Source organism: Oryx dammah, unplaced genomic scaffold (assembly GCF_014754425.2).
Source record: "Oryx dammah isolate SB20612 unplaced genomic scaffold, SCBI_Odam_1.1 HiC_scaffold_9, whole genome shotgun sequence".
In the NCBI taxonomy this organism is placed as follows: domain Eukaryota; kingdom Metazoa; phylum Chordata; class Mammalia; order Artiodactyla; family Bovidae; genus Oryx; species Oryx dammah.
Window position 1 is genome coordinate 3,426,099 of NW_024070193.1, and position 26,377 is coordinate 3,452,475.

At 50.2% G+C, this 26,377-nt stretch overlaps 1 protein-coding gene across 1 annotated transcript; it reads right to left on the reverse strand.

Moving 5' to 3' along the window:
• Nucleotides 1-593: 593 nt before the first annotated feature.
• On the reverse strand, nt 594-24,758 carry RBSN (rabenosyn, RAB effector). Its single transcript, XM_040246701.1, has 12 exons — nt 24,635-24,758; nt 22,501-22,825; nt 16,416-16,556; nt 14,101-14,201; nt 13,175-13,220; nt 12,893-13,054; nt 11,374-11,615; nt 10,066-10,136; nt 7,649-7,735; nt 6,311-6,413; nt 5,227-5,331; nt 594-4,619 (listed from the first exon to the last, which is right to left on the reverse strand). The coding sequence occupies exons 2-12, from the start codon at nt 22,646-22,648 to the stop codon at nt 3,477-3,479; spliced, it is 2,349 nt and encodes a 782-aa protein (XP_040102635.1). The 5' UTR covers nt 22,649-22,825; nt 24,635-24,758; the 3' UTR covers nt 594-3,476.
• Between the last annotated feature and the right edge of the window lie 1,619 nt (nt 24,759-26,377).

A 26,377-nucleotide genomic window follows, 5' to 3' on the forward strand; every position in this document is an offset into this window, starting at 1 on the left:
ACTGAAAGTCAGTGACTCTCCGGACCCCGGAGAACTGAGTTGGCAGGGCCGACTACCACCTAGAAACCTGGAGAGGTGAACGCACAGTGACAGCCAAGATCTGCTTACCCGCAGCAAAAGCCACTGAAGCCAAAGCTGGAACACGAGATGAACGGCTGGAGGCTGAGTGTGGACCAGCATGCGAGTGGCAGCCTGAGGGGCACCCTACACTCCTAAACATCACTTCCTCCTGGGTTAGTCCTGGGAGGTCTCAAAGGTCCAAGTGATGGCAACATCGAAGACCCACTCAGCAGCTTCCTCTCTTTTCCCATTGCCCAGTTCTGCTACCTTTGGGCACAACACCTGTGTAAGACAGTTCATTTAATCAACACTGCAGGAATCACTGAACATAAGGGCAGAACTGGAACCTGTATTTATCCCCTGGGAAGACTCCTGGTTTTGTCTCGAGGCCATAACCACACGGGGAACACAGGAGCTAGGGCTGTTTTCTTGTACTCAGAAGTCATTAAGGAGAGGACTGGTATTATTAAGGAGATGACCAGATGTTATCTGGTAATTCTTGGTGTGCACAAACACACAAACACACACACCCAACCATGAATATCTTGTTATTTTATTTTTTAAAAAGGCTCCAATACAAGGCCCCAGACTAGTACATGCAAATCAATGACCCTCCAACAGTCACTTCGGGTGACCAGCACAATCTACCACCACAGCCTGTGACCTATTAGAGACCCGCCTCTCACCTTGAATCCCATCACCGATCTATACCAACGTCCAGCCTACCACATGGCTCTTGGTGACTCAGGTACATTTTAGTATCTGAACAAAAGAGATACATTGAGCAGCGAGTATAATGAGTAAGTGTCCTTAGTGTATTAGACAAGGGAAAATACAATCAAGGCATAAAAGGAAAGTCAGCTTCATTTGATGCCCGAATCCCCAGAGTCTCTTCCACACGTGATCTGTGTCTAGGGACATCTGCCAACGATGGATCAAGGACTTGCTCATTTTCTGATGAGATGGATGGGAGCTGTCTGTGCTGAAGGGATGTAGGATGGGTGAAACACTGACATGAGGGAAGAACTTGAAGTTGTGGTTGCAATTCATAGGCCACTTTTTCCATGATGCTCCCCCATCCCTGTAAATCCAACATTGTGCCCATCTTTGGGTCTATGAATTCCGGGAAATGGTACAACGGAGGGATAGAGAATTCTGACTCCAGTCATGTCTGTGATTACAGGAGATGTAGCCATGGAGGAATTCAATCACATCAGAGGGTTTTAGTTTGGTTAAGTATATTCAGTGATTCTTTTTTAAATTTAAAGACGTTTCTTATAGGTCTGGTTCTCATTGCTCTTAAGTTACTAAGAGATTGCTACCTGCAGCTGATTTCAGGGAAAGGGTATGTTTGGTAAACTAGTCTTAACTGAAACCACCAGCTAACTAAAGGAGATATAGTCTCATTAGAAAAATAACTATGAGGGCAAGCAGCACTTGGCTCCGGAACTACCTGCTTTTTGGTACAGAGAGCTTCCTTCTTCTCGGTCAGAGAGAAAGGACAGACCGAGCAGCGAGGAACACGCAGTCATCCGTAAGACCCTCAAGAGTAACAACATGAAGGGCACTGACCTTGAGGGGGTAAGGACATCTGTACCAGGCAGCATTTGAGATGCCTGACTGCCGGCTTCCCCAAACCATGACAATCAGCAAGGCTGGTAACTGGCTGACCTTAGTAACCCACTCGCACTGCTTTATGAACAGGACCCAAACTCAAAAAGGTCCTCCACACACGCTCCGCCCACCCACTCACTCCCCACTGCCACGCTTCTGTACAGGACCTCTTCATTCAGCCCAAAGAGCCAGCAGGGGCTAAAGAAATGTGAATAGTGTCAACACAAATACAGATTACTGTTACACCACAGTAATTTTTCAGACATTCCCAAGATCAACAGGGGTCTTCCCAGAATGAGACAAAATAAATTTCAGCCCTTACACCAGTAACCAGTGACCGTAAGAGCCAGAGTTAGTTATGGGTGTAAAGTGACTAGTGGTCAGTTATTGTTCATTAGTTAACAAGCATAACTGCAGCAACTCTACCCAGAGCCGAGCACACTTGGGTATCTGATGTCAGATGTTAGTTAAGGGTCATGTCCCTGTAAACCTAAGCACCAAAGCGAAATTCACAATTTCCCTTTTTGCCCTTAACTGGTGAAGAGTTCAAGTACTGCGGTTCTACCAGAATGATCCTGGGTTGTGCCTCCTGCAAACGTGTTACTTTTATTTATTTTTTTTGGCCACACCACACCCCTTGCAGGATCTTAATTCCCTGACCAGGGATTAAACCCATGCCCTCGGCAATGAAAGCTCAGAGTCTTAACCACTGGACTGCCAGGGAATTCCCCATTTAATTTCTTAATACTACTACACGTAGGTGAGAGAGTATCTCACCAGTGCCCACGGTCAGCACAAGATGACCTGCAAGACAAAAAGGCTCACTGACGAGCCTTGGAAGTTACTGTCATTGACCTTCTGACTCAGGGGACTTCAGCTCTTCTGACAAGGTTCCACAAGGGCTTCCTGACCACCAACTCCTAAACTATAGCCTGGGCCCTTAGAAAAAGCCCAGCTCAGAGTAGCTGTGCCAAAGCTCTAGAGGACACTTCCTCCGGGGACAGACAGTTGTCCCGGTGGTCATTCAGTTCCACAGAGCAACACTTGGACAGACTCTGCTCCCAAAGTATACTACTACTATCAGCCAAAAAGTTAAAAACTGCTGTTCTCTAAAAAGCTCACGAACAGACTCACAGTGATAACCGTGCACTGGGAGATTAACTTCCTGAAAGAGAGAAATAAGAACTGAAAGGAAGAGGGCAAGAGACCATGAGGAAACCTCACCCCCATCACCCCTCTTAAGAGGGGCTTTCCTGGGTCTAAACTATTGCCTCTACAGTGAGACCTTCCCCTGCCATCGCATAGTACGTGCCCAGGAGGGCAGTGGAAGTCCCAGGTGACAGGAACATAGTCTAATGGGACAGACTAAGAACCGAGTAGGATGTAAAGGGCTCTATGCTCTGTGTCTTGGCTAAAGGAAGGGCCCTACAGAAGGCTGCCCTCTAACACTGCAAGCTGACGGACACTAGGCAGGAGCGAACGCGGGCACAGGTGCACATGGGAGCCATTTCTGCCCAGGGCCCACCAGAACCGCACCTGTGACACCTCGGCAGTGAAGATTTCACGTCCCTTCTACAGGGAAAACTCAACTATTAAAAAAAACTCAGGAAAAGCAGCAAATGCATGCTGGTTCTTCCTGTTCTCGTTCCCATTTTATTATTCAGCTGTCACAGGAAAAGCTCCAAGTGCACAGCACCGAATAGCCAATTCCTCCACCCTAACCTGCAGCCAGCCTAAACTCCGCCTTCCCCCTCCACACCCCCAGCCCGCCCGCCCGCTCCGCAGGGCCCCACCTGGCCGGGTCAGTCGGTGCCCCGCTTCTGTTTGGCCAGGGTGCGCCTAAGCTCCCGCAGGTTCTCGGTCAGCACCTCCACCTCGTCCAGGCGGCCGCACTGCTTGGCGTCGAAGATGTACGCCTTGATGTTGTCGATCTGCTGGAGCAGCAGCTCCTCCTCGATGGGCTCGGCGCCCTCCTGCCCGTCACTCTCCTCCTCGAAGGGGTTGGTGCAGGGGGCCTCCTCAAAGGGGTTGCCAGGGACAGGGGGGGATGCGGGTGTCCGCGGGGGGTGCTCATCTTCCTCCTCGAAGGGGTTGGGGGCGGGGCCGTCTGGCTTAGCGAAAGGATTCCCTGCCACAGCCTCCTCTTCCTCCTCTTCCTCAAAAGGGTTGTACTCTCTGAGCACGCGGGCTGGCGGGCCGAGGGAAGGCTCTGGAGCAGGAGGGCTGGCCGTGCCCTCGACTGAGGCGCTGGCGAGGTCTTCTTCCTCATCGAAGGGATTCAGGGACGGCGCCTCACTGCGCTGCGACGCGGTGCTCTGGGGCAGGAACTCCTGGCCCAGGGCTGGGGGCCCAGACCACCCTCGGAAGGGATCGGGAGCCGAGGTGGGTGGAGAGGTCTTGGTGGCAGTGCCGCTCTGAGCTGGGGAAGAGCCCAGATCCAAAGCGTGAGCGAGGTGGGTGCGCGGCTCTCTGCCCGGCTCCAGCTGAAAAGGCCTGATCTCCCGGAAGTCCAGAGACCGAGTCCGCGTGTGCAGAGAGGCCGCCTGGCCCTGCTCGCGCTCCCGCTCCCGCTCCCGCAGCACCTGCAGCTGCTCCCGCTGCAGGTCCTCCTCCTCGGCCTGCCTGCGGGACAGCGCGATGGCCTTCTCGGTCTGCTGCTGGTCGTACTCGTCCTGCAGCTGGCGCAGGTTCTCCTGCAGCGTGCGCACTTCATCCGTCCGGCCCGCAGCCTTGGCCTGCCGGATAAAGGACGTGATGTTGTGGATCTGCTGCAGGAGGGGGTCCGGGTCCTCGCTCTGCCTCTGGCCTTCCGACAGCGGGAGCCAGCCCTCAGCCTTTCTCAGCGGGGCAGGACCCCTGCGAGGGGGCGCCACCTCCCCATTGGTCGCGCGGGACGCCAGGTCACTCCGCCTCTCCTCAAGCCTCCGCTGGGATTCCAGGGCAGCCTGCAAAGACACCAAAGCCAAAAAGAAACACGGTCACCAGGCCAACAGCCACACTGCTGGCCACCACTGAGGCCATGCCATCCCCATTCCAGTGAGACTCCAATCCCCAACCTCGGGACTGTGATATCCAGCTGCTAAAATCAAGCCATGATATTTCAAAATTAAAATAACAAACAACAGTTAAGTTAAGGGGTAAGCCTTCCTCCATCTCACATTCACTGGCTAAGCACTTACCTTAAACCTCTGAGGTCTATTACCCCTCATCTACACTGGAATCTCACACAATCTTAAATACACATAGTATTCTCTGTTTAATACTGCATGTTCCAAAGTGTTCTAAGAACTCCCTGCAGCCTGTCCTGAGGGGAGGACCGCCAGTCTCCATGGTATTCTAGACAGGAGAAAATCAGCAGAACCTCTGAAAGAAAAATAGGACCTGGGGGAGAAAAACAGTTACTTTGATTTCTAAAATGCAAGAGGCCAGAACAGAAGGAAAACACAAACCAGAGCGAGTGAGAGGTTCTGACTTAACGACAACCTCACGGGACCCCCTGGGAGCCTTGGAGGCCTCTCTGCTCGTGGAGCCAGCGTCCTCTGCCTCGCTCACCTGCCTCTCCAGGATCCTCTTCAGCTCCATCTCCTGCTTCCTTTTCTGTTTCAGTTCCTCAAACTGCTCTTTGGTCGGCAGTGACATCAAACCAAGCAACTTTTCCTGTAGGGGGTCACGGACAATTTTACACTTAAACCCTTTTCAGGGGAAAAAAGAAATGAATCTGAAGTTCCCTAGTGAGAGCCCGCTGAAGCTACGTCACATCAGTCTAAGACAGTCATCCTAACGAGCAGAGCAGGGAAGGACCTAACCTGGAAATCAGGTCCGTGCCAGCTTCCTTATGGAGGGGCCAGCCTTTTCATTAGGAGATGATCAACACCAGACATCCCCGGTACCTGCCTTCTCAGTGAGGCCTTTTCCTGCCCTCCCTGTCTATTAGCACATCTGTAAGCCACCATCTGAGCCCCACCCCCATGCCCTCCTTCCGGTTCTCCCCAGCACTTACCACCCTCTTAAGCCATATATTCAGTTCTTTCTCATCTATCCCCTCTCTATAATATAAGCTCTATGAGAACGGGAAGGTCTATCAGGATATCCAGCACCGAAAACCCTGCCTGGGCCGCAGCGGGCACCCACCAACGACTATGGAATACAGTCATCCGTCAAAAGCAGGGAGGGCGTCACTCTGCATGACGGTGTCAGGTAACCTCCGACAGGAGCCCCACAGGCGACTGTGACTCTCACGCAGGCTTTCTGAGGTCGAGACGACTCAGATGCAGCCTCCCAGGTGGAATGAGCCCTTGTACAATCACCTGTCTCCTCCAGACCAAGAGCCCAGGGAGAGTCCCCCAGGAGCTTATCCCAAGGAGGAAATACTCTGTGCAAGCAGGTCCACCAGGCACTTCTCATAGCAGCAGAGAAATGGGAGCCTATCAAATGCCCAGGGACAGGCGAACAGTTACATAAAGGGTGGTGAGCACACCCAAAGCAGGGTCTATGTCACTTTCCTTTGACATGCAGATTTTTCTCTAGATGTGGCTGACACACATGTAACCCTAAAGAGCCGTAAGTGTACGAACAGAGAGCAAGCAAGCCATGGGCCCCGTCCGCCCTCTTGAGTGGTGGAGAGCGGCGGCTTTACCTGCACAAACAGTGTGGCCGAGTATCTGATCATCCTCTGCAGCCGCAGAGTGTTTGGATGTGGCGGCGGGTCCTGCTTCATGTCTAAGGTTAAGATCTTCTTACTGCATGAGAACAAACACGTTGCTGTAAGAGGCACAGCCAGCCTCAGAAACATGGGTGAAGAGTCCCCAGTCGCCAGGCTTGCATGCCGGCAAGGTATGAGGAGAAATGGGCTCCAGGCTCCCCTGAAACGTCTTTGCGGGTGAAGCCCATTTCTTACCCGGTGGCTGTACCCGAGGCCCCAGACCAGCACGGGGCGAACGACAAACACCCAGCCACCGAGGGCCCGTGACCGGTGCAGGGAGGAGCCCTGTGCTTAGTTTAGCATTCTGCTGTCACTGCCTTACAAGCCTCCTTTTTTGTATTTATTTCTGTATTTGGCTGCATCAGGTCCTGGTTGCTGCTGCGGGCACTCGGGTGCAGCACACAGACTTCTCTTCGGTTGTGGGCGAGGGCTCAGTAGTTGGAGCACACGGGCTTAGCTGCCCCGTGGAATGTGGAATCTCAGTTCCCTGATCAGGGATTGAACCCACATCGGAAGGCGGATTCCTAACCACTGGACCACCAGGGAAGTCCCTTACAATTCTAAACTTTGATCAGGGGACCTGCATTTTCATCTTGCTTCTGACCCTGCAACCTATGTAGCTAGTCTCGCGTGTATGGATGGACAAGGGTTCCACGTCTGTTTTCTGAATCACAGTACTTCCTATACTGCAAAGGGCTGATCTAACCCCAATAGCCAATCCACAGTTAAAAAGCAGTAGCTGGAAATTCCCTGGTGGTTCAGTGGTTAAGACTCGACCACTTTCACTGCCGTAGGCCTAGTTTTGGTCCCTGGTTGGGGAAATAAAATCCCACAAGCCACACAGTACAGCCAAAAAAAAAAAATATAGCAGTGGTCAAATTGAAGAAAGAGTCTGGACTTCCATCCTGGTTCCAGCACTTTCGCTAGCTGTGGTGCATGCTCGCACCTATGAAATGGAGTGTTAATCTCTACGTCACAGGGTAACTGTGGTAGAGCACAAGGGCCACCCTGTGTGGCAGCAGCCAGTGACCGACACACAGCTGATGCCAGTCGGCTCCTGTTCCTGTAGCAATCATGAACGGTAAAACTCCTCAAGCAAGTTACTGAGACGCACTGAGAGCCGGAGCTGGCAGCCCCCTCAGCTTCCTCCTCACACGCCCCCTCGATCACCAGGACCAGGTAAGCTGGGTCTGCTGGCCACCCACCACCCCGTAAACCCAACGCATCCTCCACTTAAGCCAACAGTCAGGAACATCACCGAACAGACCTTACCTTAACGCGTCTATCAGCTCGTACACTTTCTGCACTTCCACTCGCAGGTCTCCGGCATGCTCCAGACTGTAGGTTGTCTCTCCGGCACTAGGGAGAAACAATGCAGATGTCTGATCTAAGTTTCACGGCACTGAATGGAGAGTGTGGTGTAAAAGGACTCTACAGGTTTAAGGCCTCACAGAGAGGGGGATAGTTAATTCTCTTCAATGCATTTTAGACTCCCCCGCCTTGTGGCTCTGCTGGTAAAGAATCCGCCTGCAATGTGGAAGACCTGGGTTCGATCCCTGGGTTGGGAAGATCCCCTGGCAAAGGGAAAGGCTACCCACTCCAGTATTCTGGCCTGGCGCATTCCATGGACAGTATAGTCCATCAGTCGCAAAGAGTCAGACACGACTGAGCGACTTTCACTGTGACTTTCATATAATGCAATGCTCGTTCCTTTTCAAAATGTGAGTGTTAACTAACCAGAAGTCGCTTTTAATTTGCCGATGCCGTGGGAAAACTAGTGCCGAGGCCTATGACGGCTAGCTCCTAAGCTCGTTGTCAAAACAAGTAGGACTGACCCTGCTTCAGCCTACTAAACACTCCCTGAACAACTTCTGTGCATCTAGGAAGAGGGATGAAGTGGTTGACTACACGAGTTGCTTACACCACACCAGAGAAGGCACTTTTCTTTCCTCAAAGACTACCCAGAGAGCAGAGGAGGGGACATCAGTAAAGGCCAGTGGGGGCTTAACGTCAGTTTCAGAGGAACAACGTGGTTATCATGTGGTCTCAGAATTTCATTTACGAGGCTGCCACTCCCACCAAGCAGCTTCCCTGGTGGCTCAGTGGTAAAGAGTCTGCCTGCCAAGCAGGAGACCTGGATTCAATCCTTGGGGCAAGAGGATCCCCTGGAGAAGGAAATGGCAACCCACTCCAGTATTCTTGCTTGGGAAATCCCATGGATAGAGGAGCCTGGCGGGCCATAGTCCATGGGGTAGAAAAGAGTCAGACATCACTTAGCAACTAAGCACACACACACACCCACCAGACTGCTGAATTCCGAGTGCAGCAATTATGGCTGTTCATTTTTATACCCCCAGTAACTAGCACATGGGACGAGCTTAAACATGGTTTACTGAGAACAGAAACATTTCAGGTGATCTCCCAGCTACTAATCCAGCCTCAGCTACGGCCACTCGGCTCCCTCCTGAGGCAGCAGCAAGTTAAGGTAAATAAAAGCACCGCCAGGCTAACCTGCTTTCCCTCTATCGGGCAATCCTGGCTGGAAAACTCCTGGTGTGTTCTGCAATCTACAGATTCAGTAAAGTTGTTTCATCATCTCTAACTGCATAGTTTGCAAAAAGAACATCAGACCAGAACTAAGAGGACTTGTACTTTGTCTCGATATCGCCAGGTCGTGTGGAAGATAACAGGGCTGGCCTGAACCTGGAATCGCTGCCCTGGTCTCAGTCCCATCGACCCACCGTGCTACCCTCGGGGCAGCCATCAGGCCCGCTTCATTATCTTGCGTGTCACTTGTCCCCTTGTTATGGCCTGCGCTCCCGTTACAATGGAGCTGGCCTCGCTGTGCCCTCCTAGGGCCCCAGCACTCAGAAGAGTGCTCGGCACCCAACGCGCGCTTGGTAACATCCACTGAGTGAATGAGCCACAGACTGAAATGCACCTGCTGAAGCCCTTCAGAACTGGTCTTTGGAGGAAGAGTTAACACGCCTGGAAATGCGCTCAGCAATGGTAGCTCCCCTCTGGCTAGCGGAGAGCCCACGGGCCCACAATGGTGTCTAAGGCACAAAGCAAAAACCCAACAGGACTCTGGGAGAGGAGGCCCTCGGGCGACAATGTCCTGAGGAAAGGCCTGGATGCCAGCACACTGCCAGGAACACCAGCTGATGTTGCTGGCGTCCAGGTAGAAGGTAGGCCTGCTCTAGTTTTAAACCCATGGGCAGGGGTGGGAGGAGGGCGCGTTGAGTTCCAGGGAGGAAAGGAGCACGCGGCAGACGCTCCCAGTCAAGGACTCTCCGTTCCGGGGAGGTTTATGCTTCCTCCCAGCTGCTCACAGGAGGGCACTGGGGTCCACTGAGTGAAGTGACTGCTCAGTGAACTGCAGGCAGAGAAGGGACTATGTCCTTTCCCTGCTCTCCTTCAGAGCCAGTGGTCTCGGGCAAGAAGTGGAGACAGGAGGACTGGGACGCAGGAGGTGCAGATATATGGGGGTAGTTGGGGACGGTGGGGCTGAGAGGACTCAAGAAACAGGGCTCCCCGCGCTTCCACCGTCTGCTGCCAGGGGCTGCAGCGTCTAGCTATGAGGACTGAAGGGAAAAGGGCAGGGCCTACATCTTCAGCTACTAAAGAATTGACCAGAATGCCAGAAAACAGTCACCACTGAGTCAGTAAGACAGAGAGGAAGAGCTTACTTTAACGATGCTGCCATCTTGATGTATTCAGGAGCTTTTTGGTCAACTTTCTCCATGCAAAGCCGTAATTTCTAAGAACAAAAAAGAAGAGGTGAGTTGTGTCTCAAGATACAGAAAAGGCAACAAAAAGGTTATGTGGAATCAACGGAGATGTATATAAAATGTGCAGTTTTCTAAATTAAAAAAAAATGCAGAGAGTGGCTTTTAGTTTTGTTCTGTTCATTGTTATCAATTTCCTGATTTATAGACCTACTCTGCAAGGAAATCTTGTAGGAAGGAAAGAAGGGTGAACTCTGGCCAGATGTTTTTGAGAGGACCGAGGCCCTCCGGGACACACGTCATGTGAGCCACCAAGGCAGCAAAAGAAGTCAGTTGCTATGGCCTTCATCTGCCCGGTGACGCTGGACACAACACACGGCATTGCCAGGGCTCACTTCAAAAAAGAAGGGAACCAAAAGCTCGGCGGCTGTTTGTAGAAATTATCAGATCGTGAGCTCCACGTAACAGTGGACAACGGCTACATCTGCAGCTCAGCAAGGTTTTAATGAACACCATTTCTAGTAGTCTATTTTCTTGGTGGTTCCAGAAACACAGCCACTGGAGCCCGCAGAGCTGCTAACAGCAGCCATTCAGTGATGACCAGACAAAAGCTCTCTCCTCCCCTGTCCGGTTCTGCACCAACTGCTTCTTTCCGCTCCTCCCCGTTTCCTATCACCTCCCTGCCCAACACCCTCCTGGCTCATCCTTCTCAGCCTGCAGGCCTCATCTGGGTTAGGAGGCAGAGTCAAGCTCATGCCCGTCTGACTGTAAACCGCACGCTCTGGCTACACTCTGCTCCTGTAACGTAGCAGCTACTGAAGGCACTGCAGGGTTGCTGGTGGTAACCAGAGCTGAGGCATTTGAAGGGACTCAAAAGAGGAAGCTCTATGCTTCTGGGAAGTTTCTCAAACTCCCAAGTGAGTGTCCAAGGACCCTTCTGGTCCACCATTCACCACCAGCTCCTGCTCCCGCTCTGACCCACAGAACCTGTCCATACCGCATGGCAACCAGCCTTCCTCCTCTTGCCCCTGGGCCACCAAAAGCGCCAACCTCCAACTCTCAGGTGGGCAGGGAAGGGCAAGGAAGCAAGTTTGTTGCAACACACCCAGTGACTCTGCGACTCACTCAGGGCCCCAGCTAGTGCCCTCTGGCAGAAACTAAAAATAACTAAAAGGAACGATTTCCCAAAGCATTTTTCAAAATCCACGGGTGTGCACATAACGAAGAGCCCAGCCTCTCGAATTGGACTCAAGCCGGCCCGGGAATCACCTCGTAGAGCCTCACGACGTCGGGCGTGCGCTCCTTCTCGTCGATCTGCTGCTCCCTCTTGAGGAGCGTGTCCTTGCAGTGTGTGCAGCAGCGGATCCGGTCATCGTCCTTCTCATCCAGGACGGAGCTCACGCTGCTCACACTGCTGATGCTGCCCCGGCGGGAGCCGTGGACGCTGTTGGGTGACTGGCTGGGGCTAGTGTGAGCGCTCAGGGAGTCCTTGCTGGCACTGGTGAGCTTGTCTGTAAAGAACACAGGATGGGCAGTGGTGAACTCCACAGGTGGGGTGCAGACGCTCCCCCGGGCAAGAGGCACCCACACCTCTGCCTGCCGGGACTCAGGCTCTGCGGTGGGCTGGAGGCCCAGTGCCTCCAGGAGAGAGCCAGGAGCCAAGGACAGTCTGTCCTTGAAGCTCTGAGGCTCACCTCAGTCTGGCCTTACCACCTCCTGGCCTGCTCCAGCTGCCCGGACACACCCAGGCTCTCCCTGGGATCGTCCCCCTCAGCCTTCCCCCGTGCCCAAACCCCAACCGCTACCCCTGCCAAATCTCAGCTCAAATGGCACATCCTCCAGGAAGCCTCCCCAGTTCCTTGAGGCAAACACCATCTGCCCACCTATGAGTTCCCGCCATGCCACTCCTCCTGGCCCACTGCCCACTTGTTCCATGTGATCACTGCTCTATGCACAGCCCAGAGCTGCCCAAGCAGCTGTGATTCCGAGGGCACAAACTCTCATTCATCTTTGCATCCCTGTGGGTTTGTTCCAATAGGGCTACTGCACAGCAGCTGCCCAGTAAATATCAGTTAATCAGCCCGAGAAAAGGAAGATGAAGAGTGTCCCCAAAACATGGCTCAGCTGAGACAGGGAGTCATCTTGGGGAGAGAGGGAGCTTACCAAGGCGACACGTGCCCACTGGACACCAGAGCCCCACCCAGGAAACATCTGCCCCTTCCCATGTTACCCAGACGCCCTGCAGCCACAGCACGTGCAGAGTCAGCGGAACTCTGCAGGGGTGCAAAACCCCCACACATCCCAGAGTCAGCCAGAAGGCCTTGAGATCATCTCCAGCAACTTTTCACCAGCTGAGAGTCAAAGCCCTGGGCCACTGGGTTCCTCCTACCCTGGAGGAATGGACGATGCTGATAGACCACACGTGGGCAAACAACGACCGGCGAGCCAAGTCCGCCTGGCTTTGTACGTGGCCCTCAAGCTACCTATGGTTTTCACACTTCAAAAAGGCTGTGTAATAAAGAAGAAATGTCACAGAGACAGGATGTGGGCCACAAAGCCTAAAGTACTCACTATCTGGTCTCTTATGGGAAAAGCTGCCCAACCTCTATTACAGACCATTGCTCCCCTGGGCCCTAGCACAAGGCTGAGGCTGTAGTGGGCCGCAAGGAATCAACAGTAAACGGAAGGTCCCATGACCACACACTGAAACAAACCCCCGCCCCCGGCCCCCCAGTGGGGGCTGGTCTCGACAGGAGGTCAGGGCCCAGGCTGCCCCCACGTCACCTACTCGCCAAGGGAAGGCTGATGAGCTCCGTGCACTTCTTGCACATGATCGACCCGCAGAGGCGGCAGTGGTGGCGGCGGCTACGGATGCTGAACTTATTCCCACAGTCCGGGCAGAAAGGGACGTCCTGGTCGTTGACCCAAGGCACCACGGACTTTTCTATTGCTGTGGGAAGAACAAGACAAAAAACCAAACACACACAAAGGGAGGCCATTTCAAAAAAAGAGATGGGGTCAGGATGAACGATAAAGAACAGAAGGAACGTGAGCAAAGTTCTAGAGTTACCTCGGATCTTCGCAGACTCGGTATTTGTTCTGTCAAACGCAGTCAGCTGACAAGGAGAAAAAAGGGTCAAAAGGAAGGAATCTGGTGGTGGATACAGGGCCTACAGGCGGAGGCATCAAGTGGGGATAAGTGCACGGCATTACTCAAGAGTATGTCATCTCCAACCCCACGACGCCACAGAAACAACTTCACAGGGACAGAGCGTTAGCTTTGCATCCAGAGGGCACTTGCCTTCCCGTGACCCATTCCAGTCTCTTGACTGCCGGCTTTGCCCACGGAAGCAACAGCCAGGGGCAGGCAAGGACACGGCAGGGTGGCTACCGCGAGCGAAGGGGACCCCCAGTTCTCCACAGCCCTCCTGGACGATGAAAGCGGACCCAAGATTCCTGCCCCACGAAGTGCACGCGGAGAGCTAGCGGACACCCATCAAGCATTTCCAGGGCTGATGTAAAAGAGAGCAGTCATGGTACTGAGGACTTGCTCTTCAGCCAACCACAGGACAAGAGGTTCCCACCGCATACGCTGGTCCTGGTGGTGCTCCTCCCGCGTCTGGCTACCAGCCTGTCTGCCATCACAAGGCATCACCCACTCTACCCCTTCGTGTGACGGCGCCTGGGACCCCCCCAAACGAGGAAAGGATCTGAAGGCAGAAGGGCTGCCAGGCAGTCAAGTGGGCTTCACAAGAAGGAAAAGGGAAGCTGGGTATGTGGCCAGTCATCGACCCGGGCTGCTACGCTCAGTAAAGCCAGCCCAGGCCAGAACCGTGCGCCGCATGCTCAGCACCGCTCTATGCAGGCTGTTTTCCTGCCAGTGTCAGACACGCACAACAGACTTAGGACGACACACACACAGCAGAGATGTAATTTTTCCCTTCAAAGAATTTATACTTGCAGCAAAAAAACATGTTTTAAAACAAATAAATTTACCTTCTCTAACCTGATTATTAATTTATTGACTTCAACGACATAGTGGTCAATTCTGGCCGCTCGGTGTTTTTTGAAGTCAGAAAGATGGCTTCGCATAGCACCTAGAAGGAAGGGAGGAGGCAACACAAAGGACTTGTCATTCCCCTGAGGGAGCCTCCCTACCCTGCATTTCAAAAGCAAGCCCAAAATCTAGGATTTTAGCGTCTTAATAAAAATTTAAAAACTAGAAAAGCTAACGGAAGGAAGTTTGCTAAAATGATAACTATGGTCACGTTGGGGCCGCAAAATACGTTAAGGAAGACCTCAAGGACAGAGCCTGGGCTCTGGAACCAGCCTGCGCTCGATTCTGCCACACACTGTGTGACCGTGGACAAGTTCCTTAACGTCTCTGTAACTTGGAGTACTCAGCTATAAAATGGGGAAAACAGGAGTAGCTACCACACAGTGCTGTTATCCAGATTAAAGAAGTTAAATTTATAAAACCTTTAGAACACTGCCCAGCATGTGAACTTTTGTTAAACAAAAAGGAAATAACATTATCGGCTATTCTTTTTTTTTTATCTTAAACTTTTCTATACTTTTCACAGTTGGTACAATATGGCTTTTTCATCAGAATGAATACAACCCTTCTCTAAATAGCCCCCAACATGCAAATGCTAAGAGATGCCTTTGCGGGGCTAGTTCAACCGATAGCATCCTCAGTCCAGCAGCCAAGACCTAGGACAATCCTCATACAGATGGAACCAAGTAGCCTTTTGTCTCAGAGTATCTGGATGAGCTCCTGCTCAATCTGTCACCGCTTCTGAAAGCTGGCCCTGCCCCCAACCCCTCCCAGCACTCAATTCATTTCTTCCTCCCAAAGACGGCTTGTTCATGTAGGTACTTTACTGATCTAGATCTTTATACTAGATTCTTAACCATCCATTATTCTCTTCTTCCTAGCCATACTTTAACATCTAATTAAAATTTAGCTTCACATTTTTAAGAGTGTCGATGAGCATTAACTCTGAAAATCTGCCATTCCCTTGACCTTTCACAATTTGTACCTTCCTTCAGTTGCTAAATCAGGGAAGTTAACTGGAACATCACTTTGAAAAATTTAACACTGCCAATCATGAAATAAGTTATCAAAAAACTCATAAGAGGTCATACACTTAAAATGTCTCCTTCATGTTTTAACTGTCTTTCATATGTAACAAATAAGTATATGCATATAGTCTTATTTTTATTTTCTCCCGCCATGATGAAAATAAAACGTTTCCACTCTCTAATATGTTAGTCACTGGCCACACATGGAGACTGAGCTCTTAAAATTTGGCTGGTGTGTGGTTGTGGAACTGACTTTGACTTTTAAATCTTATATAACTTTAAATGGAATGAGCATCACTATCCTTTCTACCTCACATGGCTTTTATGAAAGGTGAACAAGATAATGAGTATCAAAGTATAATAAAGCAGTACGTGACTTCCCTAGCAATTGGTGGTTAAGACACCACGCATCCAATGCAGGGGTTGTGGCTTCAATCCCTGGTCGGGGAATTAAGATCCCGCATGCCACATGGCTCAGCCAAAATGCAAACAAAGTATAACAAAGTACTACAAAAAAAAAAATCACTATTTATCCATTGCATGGATAGACAGTATTATATTAATGATCACTAACATTCAACAGTTAAAGGACATGGAAGATTAGTTAGTTCAGCTCCATGTGGCATGATCTTTTTGGTAAAAGCTTCACTGAGTTATCATCCAAATACATACAATTCACCATTTAAAGCATACAAAATCAGTGGGTTTTAGTTTACTGACAGGCTTGTGCAACCATCACCAAAATAAATTTTAGGCTATTTCCATTACCCTCAAAAGAAGATAATTCGGAAAGCAGGTAAATGATACCATAATTACACAATTCAGAAAATGAAGCTGCATGAACCAGTGCTTTTCAGTAGGCAGGTGACATCTATATGAGAAGAGACAATGGACTGTGTCTGGAGTGATGTTCAGAGACTTGGACTCCTATTCCAGTTCTGCAACGCCCCAGCTGTCTGACCCTGGGCAGGTCCCCATGGAGCTCAATAACAATTAAATGAGAGTCCACATGTAAAGATTTAATGCGGTGCCTAACGCCACAGTGCTTTGTGTCTGAATGCCCAGCTCATCCCTGTTGGTTATCTCCCCCACTAGGACACAAAGGCCCTGGGAAGCTTACGACCATGTAGGTTTACTGGTGTTTCTTTAGCCAACTCTGAAAACACACAGGTGCTCAGGAATGAATGAGTGAATGAGTGAATGAGTGAATGAAAAGCATTTCTTACCAAGCTCCTGGGGTTCCCACATGTAAGGGTCGACCCCTCCATAGCTGAAAGACTCGTAGCCATGGGTGCCTGATTCAGCCCGATCATCTCCTTCCCGTTTCAACAGCCTGTTCTTTGCTTTCCTAGCCTTCTGGACAAGACCTTAAGAAATGGAACAAACGCCACATGAATCCATGAAGAATCCCCAGTGGAGTGCTGAGGTGCCACAGGAAGAGCACTCAGATTTCCCCTATCAACAGGGTCCCAGTGCATTTCGTGAATTCTCCTGTATCAGGGTTCTTTCATTCTCCAAGGACAGAAGCAGTAGGAGGGAAGGAGGCAAACTTCTAGGAGCAGTGTCCCAATCCCATCTACTGGTCCAATTCCATCCTCCAGCCCGTAATCATTATAGGGATCCTGTCACTTAAAAAAATTATTGATTTAAATCAATTATGAAGTTAAGGGGAGACTCAATGGCAGGCTGAGGAACATTAGCAAACCCTACCAGAAAATCAGTTCTCAGGTAAAGACTCTTGGATTCAAAGATCTGGACAAGTACCATGAAAGAGCTGTACATGCTGGACGCGTAGTACAGAAAGGAACCCCTGGGTCTCGGGTCCCATAAGAAAGCTGCAGATGGTGATTGCAGCAGTACTGTTATGATTAACTCTAGTCTGCAGTCTTAGGGCTGCAAAACAGACTTCACATAAAATTCAAGAACTTCAAGGACAGTAATAGTTGGAGGCCAGGGAAGGACACACGAAGAACCGTGGGCTCCTAAGGGAACAAAAACGTCCAGTCGAGAGTTTGAAAGGTGGAGGGAGAGCCAGCCAGCAGGAGCCTGAGGACACTACAGAGAGCATCGTCTCCCCTCCAAGTCACTCCCTAGCCCTGGGTCTTGCCTCCCAGATTCCAGCAAGACAGATGGAATCAGAATCTTCAAGAACACCAGAGTGGTTCCCAGATTTCAAGTTTCCCAAATAAGAGGCTGATTAAGAGGAACAGAGAGAATCAGGAAAGTTAAATTCAACTGACAGCCCTTGTGTCCTGAAAAGGCTTTGTTAAAAATTCGGACAAGGCACATGTCCTCAATTCAAGATGGACCAGGCAATGAATCCTTCCTGAGGGTTTTGTATGGCTTTGGGGCAGAAGGCAGCTACAAGGCAAGCCTAGAACCCACTGTGCAGCACAGAGAACTCTACTCAGGGCTCTGTGGTGACCTAAACAGGAAGAAAATTCAAAAAGAGGGGGACGTTTGCCTACGTATAGCTGATTCACTTTGCTGTACAGCAGAAACTAACACAACATTGTAAAGCAACTGTACTGCAATAAAAATTAAAAACAAGAAGGAAAGAAAATAGTCCCCCCAAAAGATCAAAAATAAATAAATAAATAAATTTTAAAAATAAATAAAGTAAGCTTAGTGAAGGCACCAGGAGGACCATGGGCTATATACACAGTGTTCCTCTGATGCCAGATATTGGGAGGTAGGAGAGAAAACAGCCCATAACCTGCCCCCGAAGGGATGGTGAGGCTACTTTTAAGAGGTTATGTTGGAGTTAGAACCAAAGCTTGAGCCAACCAAAGAAGGTCCCTCTTGTAGCCTTTCATTGTGAGCAGCGCTAAATGGAAAATGAGAAACGCCCTTCCTAATAAAAGCAGGCTGTAGTGCTCGCAGCCTGGCCCCTTAGCTGGCATCATCTTTCAGAGTTCTTTCCAATCCCAGGTTCCCAAGTGCCCACAAGCCAAGCACAGGAAGCAGGTGGGAGCAAGGAACTCCGCTTAGAGATGTAGTTTCCAGTATCTGATCAGCCCAAAGCATTCCTTCAGCTCAGTACCACGTTTCTCCTTTTCATTAGTTGAGAAGAAAGCCCAAGTCTTGAGTGCTTGCGAATGTTTTGTGATTATGAGCCAGAGGAAAGGAAAGGGGACTAAAATCTAGGTGTCTGCTTCATTTTGCCCGTCTTCCCTCCACAGCCAAAGCCGACAGGAAACCCACTGTCTCTCAAAGGAGGCAGAAACAGAAAAGCAGGGGGAAGCACTGACAGAAAAGAGGAACTAAACTCGATAACTTCCGGTCTCTCTCTGGCCAGGATTCACGATCAGCCCTCACTTCCCTTCAGACGGAAACAAACGGTCCTGTCTCTATTACTTCAATAATCTTACACATTTTCCCTAATAGAAGCGCAGTTGTCCCAGCAATGTGAAGACACCACTCTCTAACCTCTCTAGCCACTAGCAGCAAAGTCTTAGCAGACTCCTAGTATATGACCCACTCCAGCTGACACTAAGACTGGGCGTTCACTGAAGTCCCTTAGTTGTCCCAAGGCCACGTAGACAAGCAGTTCATTTGTTTGCTAGTTTTCCAGCTGCAGTGTTTGCTGTGCCCGGAACACAGGGCCTCACCTCAGCTGGGATGCCATGGGCACAGAGCATGGAAGACACGGGGCCAAGGCCTAGCTCTGCCAACCCCTGCGCGACCTTGGACAAGACACTGCACATCTCAGAGTCTTGCTGTTTCTCTGTAAAATGAGACCAACCACCTTCCTGCAGGGTTGTTGGGAGTCTGTGAAAGAACACACATTTCTCCCTTGTTCTTTTTTTCTCTTTTGTCTCCTAAGAGCCTCTTAAGAGGCTGTTCCAGACTCTGTAGTCAGAAGCCACCTCGTCCATCGCAGCCTTCAGGATTTCGAAAATGTTTAATTGTCATATTTTTTGTCAGAGGTTATAAGTAGTAATGCTTTTGACAACTTTTTTTCTGAACTGAAAAGTGAGACATAGAGTGAGATTATTTTGATTACAGGGGGCGCGTGACTCACATGTGCGGAGGCCAAAGTCCACTTAGGAATACATGGATCACTTCCTCTCTCTCCCACCCAACAAAGCTGTGAATGCGGCATCAGACCTTGTTATTGCCTTCAGAAGTGTGACCAGCGGTTAACTGAATCACTAGGAAAGAGTTCCAGAGCACCAGCACCGTACTTAGGGGTTAGAGTCTGAAGTCTAGGAAGTGAATACTCTGAACAGCAAAAATTACATTCAAAAATTCTTTCTGTAATCCTTTAGGATTTCATGACCACTGAGGGTCCTTGGAAGCTCACCAAGTTTCACCTTTGTAGGTTTTCCTCCTTACACTTCAACCATACCTTCCTTTTCCTGTGCTGCAGAGGACAAGGTGCAGTGAAGGAATTAAGGATGGCAGGAAAGCCTGAATCTGTGACAGGTAAGTTCAGTTCAGTCGCTCAGTCGTGTCCGACTCTTTGCGACCCCATGAATCGCAGCACGCCAGGCCTCCCTGTCCATCACCATCTCCCGGAGTTCACTCAGACTCACGTCCATCAAATCAGTGATGCCATCCAGCCATCTCATCCTCCGTCGTCCCCTTCTCCTCCTGCCCCCAATCCCTCCCAGCATCAGAGTCTTTTCCAATGAGTCAACTCTTCACATGAGGTGGCCAAAGTACTGGAGTTTCAGCGCTAGCATCATTCCTTCCAAAGAAATCCCAGGGCTGATCTCCTTCAGAATGGACTGGTTGGATCTCCTTGCAGTCCAAGGGAGACTCAAGAGTCTTCTCCAACACCACAGTTCAAAAGCATCAATTCTCTGGCGCTCAGCCTTCTTCACAGTCCAACTCTCACATCCATACATGACCACTGGAAAAACCATAGCCTTGACTAGACGGATCTTCGGCGGCAAAGTAATGTCTCTGCTTTTGAATATACTATCTAGGTTGGTCATAACTTTTCTTCCAAGGAGTAAGCGTCTTTTAATTTCATGGCTGCAATCACCATCTGCAGTCATTTTGGAGCCCCCAAAAATAAAGTCTAACACTGTTTCCACCGCTTCCCCATCTATTTCCCATGAAGTGATGGGACCGGATGCCCTGATCTTTGTTTTCTGAATGTTGAGCTTTAGGCCAACTTTTTCACTCTCCTCTTCACTTTCTGCCATAAGGGTGGTGTCATCTGCATATCTGAGGTTATTGATATTTCTCCCGGCAATCTTGATTCCAGCTTGTGTTTCTTCCAGTCCAGCGTTTCTCATGATGTACTCTGCATAGAAGTTAAATAAGCAGGGTGACAATATACAACCTTGACGTACTTCTTTTCCTATTTGGAACCAGTCTGTTGTTCCATGTCTAGTTCTAACTGTTGCTTCCTGACCTGCATACAGATTTCTTAAGAGGCCGGTCAGGTGGTCTGGTATTCCCATCTCTTTCAGAATTTTCCACAGTTTATTGTGATCCACACAGTCAAAGGCTTTGGCATAGTCAATAAAGCAGAAATAGATGTTTTTCTGGAACTCTCTTGCTTTTTCAATGATCCAGCAGATGTTGGCAATTTGATCTCTGGTTCCTCTGCCTTTTCGAAAATCAGCTTAAACATCAGGGAGTTCATGGTTCATGTATTGCTGAAGTCTGGCTTGGAGAATTTTGAGCATTATTTTACTAGCATGTGAGATGAGTGCAATTGTACAGCAGTGTGAGCATTCTTTGGCATTGCCTTTCTTTGGGATTGGAATAAAAACTGACCTTTTCCAGTCCTGTGGCCACTGCTCAGTTTTCCAAACTTGCTGGCATATTGAGTGCAGCACTTTCATAGCATCATCTTTCAGGATTTGAAATAGCTCAACTGGAATTCCATCACCTCCACTAGCTTTGTTTGTAGTGATGCTTTCTAAGGCCCACTTGACTTCACATTCCAAGATGTCTGGCTCTAGATTAGTGATCACATCATCATGATTGTCTGGGTCGTGAAGATCTTTTTTGTACAGTTCTTCCATGTATTCTTGCCACCTCTTCTTAATATCTTCTGCTTCTGTTAGGCCCATACCATTTCTGTCCTTTATTGAGCTCATCTTTGCATGAAATGTTCCCTTGGTATCTCTAATTTTCTTAAAAAGATCTCTAGTCTTTCCCATTCTGTTGTTTTCCTCTATTTCTTTGCATTGATAGCTGAAGACAGGTAAACGGGTATATAATGTGCCTCCGCTTATAGCAAAGGAAAGGAATTCCACCCGAAACCCTCTGGCACTGGCACTTAGGTAATTCAAACAGGCTAGGAAGAGACAGCAGAGAACAGCAATTACACTTACTAGGTTCAAAGCCAGGCTCTACCTCACTGTGCAGCTTCACATTGTGTGTGAAGCCTCGCTGTGTAGGCATTATCTCGGTGTTTAATCTGTGTGTGTCTGGAATCTTCATCAGTAAGATGGGGCTCATTGACAACACATGCTGAGAATTCAGTGAAATTAATGTTATGCTGAGAATTCAATGAAATTAATGCAGGGGAATGTTTTTAATACCACCTGCTACATGGAGAAGGAAATGGCAACCCACTCCAGTGTTCCTGCCTGGAGAATCCCAGGGACAGGGGAGCCTGGTGGGCTGCCGTCTATGGGGTCACACAGAGTTGGACACGACTGAAGCAACTTAGCAGCAGCAGCTACGTGAAAAACACTAGAAACGTGTTCTCTATTGTTATTATTAATTTACCCTTATTTATTGTGTGATGGTGGTGTCAACTACAAACTGGCACTTACCAAGAGCACTGCCAACAACTGAACAGCAAAGGCGTTTGCCATCTGCCTCTACGGAGACTGAGCCCCATGCTGCTCTAGCTGCTGACCTTCAACAACCCCTGAGGGAGTTCAGGGTGGAGTGAGGCACGCTGTGCTCCAGGGAATCTGGTGGAACAGGTCTTTAGATGGTTGGATGTTTTTAGGAACAGATTTTATGATCTCCATCCTTGCATCTCCTCATATCTAGAGAAGCACTAAATCCCTTTATGGTGCATCAGACCCTCATGACTCACAAAAAACCTGTTGTAAATTGAGTGCTTCAGGGCATTGAACTCCCCCTTCACCAAAACCTTATATATTGACTTTTCCTCACTTCTGCTTTGGAGCAGGCTCTCAGAGCTATCTGAGATGCTGCCTCCAGGGCTGCAGTCCTCATTTTGCCCCCAAATAAAACTTAACTCACAACTCTCAAGTTGTACATCTTTTTTTAGTTGACAGTGGCAACCATGGGAGCTGATAAAAACCATCCCACGAGTTAAAGCTCCCAATGACAGAACAAGATAAGCCGGAAATCCTAGTCTCTTACTTTTAATTTGCCCTTTAACATCACGGTCTTCCCCGGAGTGCTCTTCCTCATAATGTGACTGCAGCTGATAGAAAGACTGCAGGTCCTTCAGGCACAAAGGGCAAAGGAAGCCCTCTCTCACTTCTCCTGGGTCATCCAGAGATGCCATGGGGTGTCTTTCTCAACCCCTGCAACGCAGGGGCCTCATGCCAAGAGTCAGCTGGATTCCTCCACAAGAGACAAGGGATCCCACAGCATTAGCTTAGACAAGGGATCAAGCAGCACCCAGACGGTGGGGAAGTGGCATCATGATCCTGGATGAGGTGTCCTCCCTGGAGCAGAAGTCCTACGAAAGGAAAAAAGAAAGAGAGGGGGGAACAAAATCAGGCAAATTAGCAGCAACTAAGAACTTTCCTTATTCTTTTCACAATTCAGATGGGTACTTAATGTTTTCCAGTGCAAGTCTGAGAATACAAACTGCTTTCTCAAATCCTTAGACGGAAACCTAAAGCCTTCTAAGATGAGGCCGTCACTGGACAACAGCAACTCAATGCAGGGGGGAGCACAGACTCCTGAAGATGAGAAAGGAGAATACAACACCAAGAGGGCCCTTTCTCTAACATTTCCAGCTTCATAATGTGCATGCCATGTCTCGAGTAGTTCTCAACAAGCAGAAGTTTTTACTTGACTCTCTTTCCCTTGACCATTTACTTAACTACACATATGGAGTTTTTGCATCTGTGTCAGAAATGCACTGATGTAAAAGGGATAGCATCTATCCTAGAAACCAAACAAAAATTCCAACTTCAGTCTAGGGAGCGGCATTAGAAACTTGAGTGATCAGAAAGAAAAATCTACTTTGATAGCCTCAAACTGAAAATAACACAAATACTTACCAAAAAAGAAAAATATATTTCGTGTCTTATGTTTGTACGGTACTTGTTTTCCAATAAACTTGCTAGACTTTATAAACCAGCAAACCTAACGTTCTCCCTGCCTCAAAAATAAAAGAACCCGGTGCTTAAACAATTCAGAGTTTAATAAGTTACATTTTCAGTTTTATCCAGCCTGGACAAAGTCACTTTCAATGTCAACTTGGAAAGACTCCCAGCCACAGGGAAAACGTAGGCAAAACCATTCCACCAAAGCAGAGAAATTTCTCAAGAATCTGAGGCCACAAACGAGGGTGGAAAGTGAGCAGGAACGTATGAACCTCAGCTTTGAGCTGCCAGTGGACCCGCTTACAGGACCACGGAGGAGGGACTGCCCAGTCATCAAAGCGAAACGGTGACCCAGGAAATAAACAAATGAAACACGAGGTTCCTGTTTTCTTCCTCCAGTGAAAACGCCCGATGATTGCATACAATCACATCTCAACCCCTTTCACAGACAGCCGCTGAAAGAGCAAGCAGTTCCTAGCCAGAGGTTCACCCGGGCCTCCTCTCTTCCCACTCACCCGACCAGCCGCAAATTCAACACACACTCCCGAAACCTCAAGGCACCCTCACGTCCGCGGAAAAGCACTGCTCAAGGTGTTCTGTCCCGGGGCACCTCTCCTCACAGCACTAACCGCAATTTGTAACCACAGGTACACAAAGCGACGAAAACCCACAGCCTGTGAGCTGTGTGAGGGCAGAGGCCACGTCCACGTTCCTACCACCACGCCCGCAGGGTCAGTGCCCGGCAGGAACCTCCGGCGATCCCAATAACGCCCCGGGAGGCAATGAGTGAATGAACGAACTCTAAGGTCACGTAACTAAACACCCGCCACAAACCACCTAGCTGGGCCCCACGTCCACAACACAAGCGAGCCGCTCATACCCGGAATCCTGTCCGAAATCCAAATACGGCCCACGGTTCCTGCAACTCTCGTCCAGCGCGAGCGCCGCCGGCCGCCCTCCGCAGCCTGGGACCACACAGCCCCGCGCCGCAGAACCCAGCACCGCTAACGCGTCCCCGCGCAGCCACGGCCGGAGTAAAAGCACCGCGGACACCCGGGCGGGACGCGCGGCAGGAGAGGCCCGGCGCCCACCACGCAAGTCACACCCACCACAACACAGGGCCACCCCGCCACCGCCACCGCCACCAACCGCCTGTCTGCTTGCCGAGCCGGGGTGGCGCCCCAACCCGGAGAGTCGCCTGGCCCTCTCCGTACCCTGCTCGGGCCTCCCCCGGGCGCGCAGGCCTGTCCAGTCCTCAGACGCGGGCTCCGGGCCTCCACGAGCCTTCACTCGGGCGCGGCCGCCATCTCCATCAACAGCTCGGCGCTCGGCAAGCACGCCTGCGGCGGCACCGAAACCAAAAAACCTGGGGAGAAAACACGTAGGAGCGCCGAGTCATCGAGAGGCCGGAAAAAAATTCCCCAGGAACAGCGCAGCGGCGGCTTCTGCGCAGGCGCCGGAACGAGTGGCCGGGTTTGCTTTGTCTGTCTCTTCCCTTCAGTCGTGTCCGACTCTGTGCGACCCCATAGACGGCAGCCCACCAGGCGCTGCCGTCCTGGGATTCTCCAGGCAAGAACACTGGAGTGGGGTGCCATTTCCTTCTCCAATGCGTGAAAGTCAAGTCGCCCAGTCGTGTCCGACGCTTCGCGACCCCGTGGACAGCAGCCTCCCAGGCTCCTCTGTCCATGGGATTTCCAGGCAAGAGTACTGCAGTGGGGTGCCATTGCCTTCTCCGAGTGGCCGGGTGACGCTCCTTGATTTTACGTTTTTCCCAACCCCGGAACTTGGGGGTGTTGTTCAACGGCTAGGTCGTGTCTGACACCTTGTGACCCCATGGACTGCAGCACGCCAGGCTTCCCTGTCCTCTCTCTCCCTCTCTGCCTCTCTCGGAGTTTGCTCAAACTCATGTCCATCGAGTGGTGATGCCATCCAACCCGGTCATCCTCTGTCAGCCCCTTCTCCTCCTGCCTTCAATCTTTCCCAGCAGCAAGGTCTTTTCCAGTGAGTCAGCTCTTCGCATCAGATGGCCAAGGTATTGGAGCTTCAGCTTCAGCATCAGTCCTTCCAGTGAATATTCAGGGTTGATTTCCATTAGGATTGACTGGTTTGATCTCCTTGCAGTCCAAGGGACTCTCAAGAGTCTCCTCCAGAATCACAATTGGAAAACATCCATTGTTTGGCACTCAGCTTCTTTATGGACCAACTGTCACATCCATACATAACTACTGGAAGTTCAGGGGCTGGGAGTTGGGGAGGGGCGGGGAGTGGGGGGGAGAAGTGAAGTCAAACCCCATTCCTTGCTTTCCACTCCATTGCACAGATTGGAAAACTGAACCTTATAGCCCTTTAGGCCTTGGCCAAAGTGCATGGTATATGAGGCATCCAGGGGTCTTTAATGCCTCCTCCAGACCAACAACTGCAGTTCTATTAATAAATTAATTAGAAACAATAAAAGTTCTGGGGCTTCCCAGGTGATTCAGTGGTAAAGAATCCACCAGGCAATGCAGGAGATGTGGGTTCGATCCCTGGGTGGGGAAGATCCCCCAGAGGAGGAAATGGCAACCCACTCCAGTATTCTTGCCTGGGAAATCCTACGGACAGAGGAGCCTGGTGGGCTACAGTCCGTGGGGTCTCAAAGAGCCACACTCAACTGAGCACACACCTAGTACACAAAGGTCCCGAGAGCCAGACAGAAAAGGCGTGTTTGAGAAACTCGCAGTATGTGGGACCGTCTAGAAGATCACTGCGTGAGCTTAAGCTTGAAATAAGACGGGGATCCAACCCAAGCGTGTACAGTGTGCTCAGGAAAATCTGTGAATCTTCAAATGCAAAACAAGATGGCAGTGAGACACGACTTTGTAACTGAGTGGCTGTATCACAAAGCAATGTGTTGGTGAGGATGGGAACTGGGAATGTAAAGTGATGCCGCCACTGTGGAAAAGAGCATGGAGGGCCTC

What these genes read in the sequence shown, in the direction of transcription:
- RBSN (XM_040246701.1), bottom strand. Translation starts at nt 22,648, where the DNA reads ATGGCATCTCTGGATGACCCAGGAGAAGTGAGAGAGGGCTTCCTTTGC. An exon ending in TGTTAAAGGGCAAATTAAAA is followed by an intron (nt 16,557 to 22,500) that starts GTAAGAGACTAG and finishes CCATTTCTTAAG; the next exon opens with GTCTTGTCCAGAAGGCTAGG. An exon ending in AGAGGATCCTGGAGAGGCAG is followed by an intron (nt 4,620 to 5,226) that starts GTGAGCGAGGCA and finishes GTGTCTTTGCAG; the next exon opens with GCTGCCCTGGAATCCCAGCG.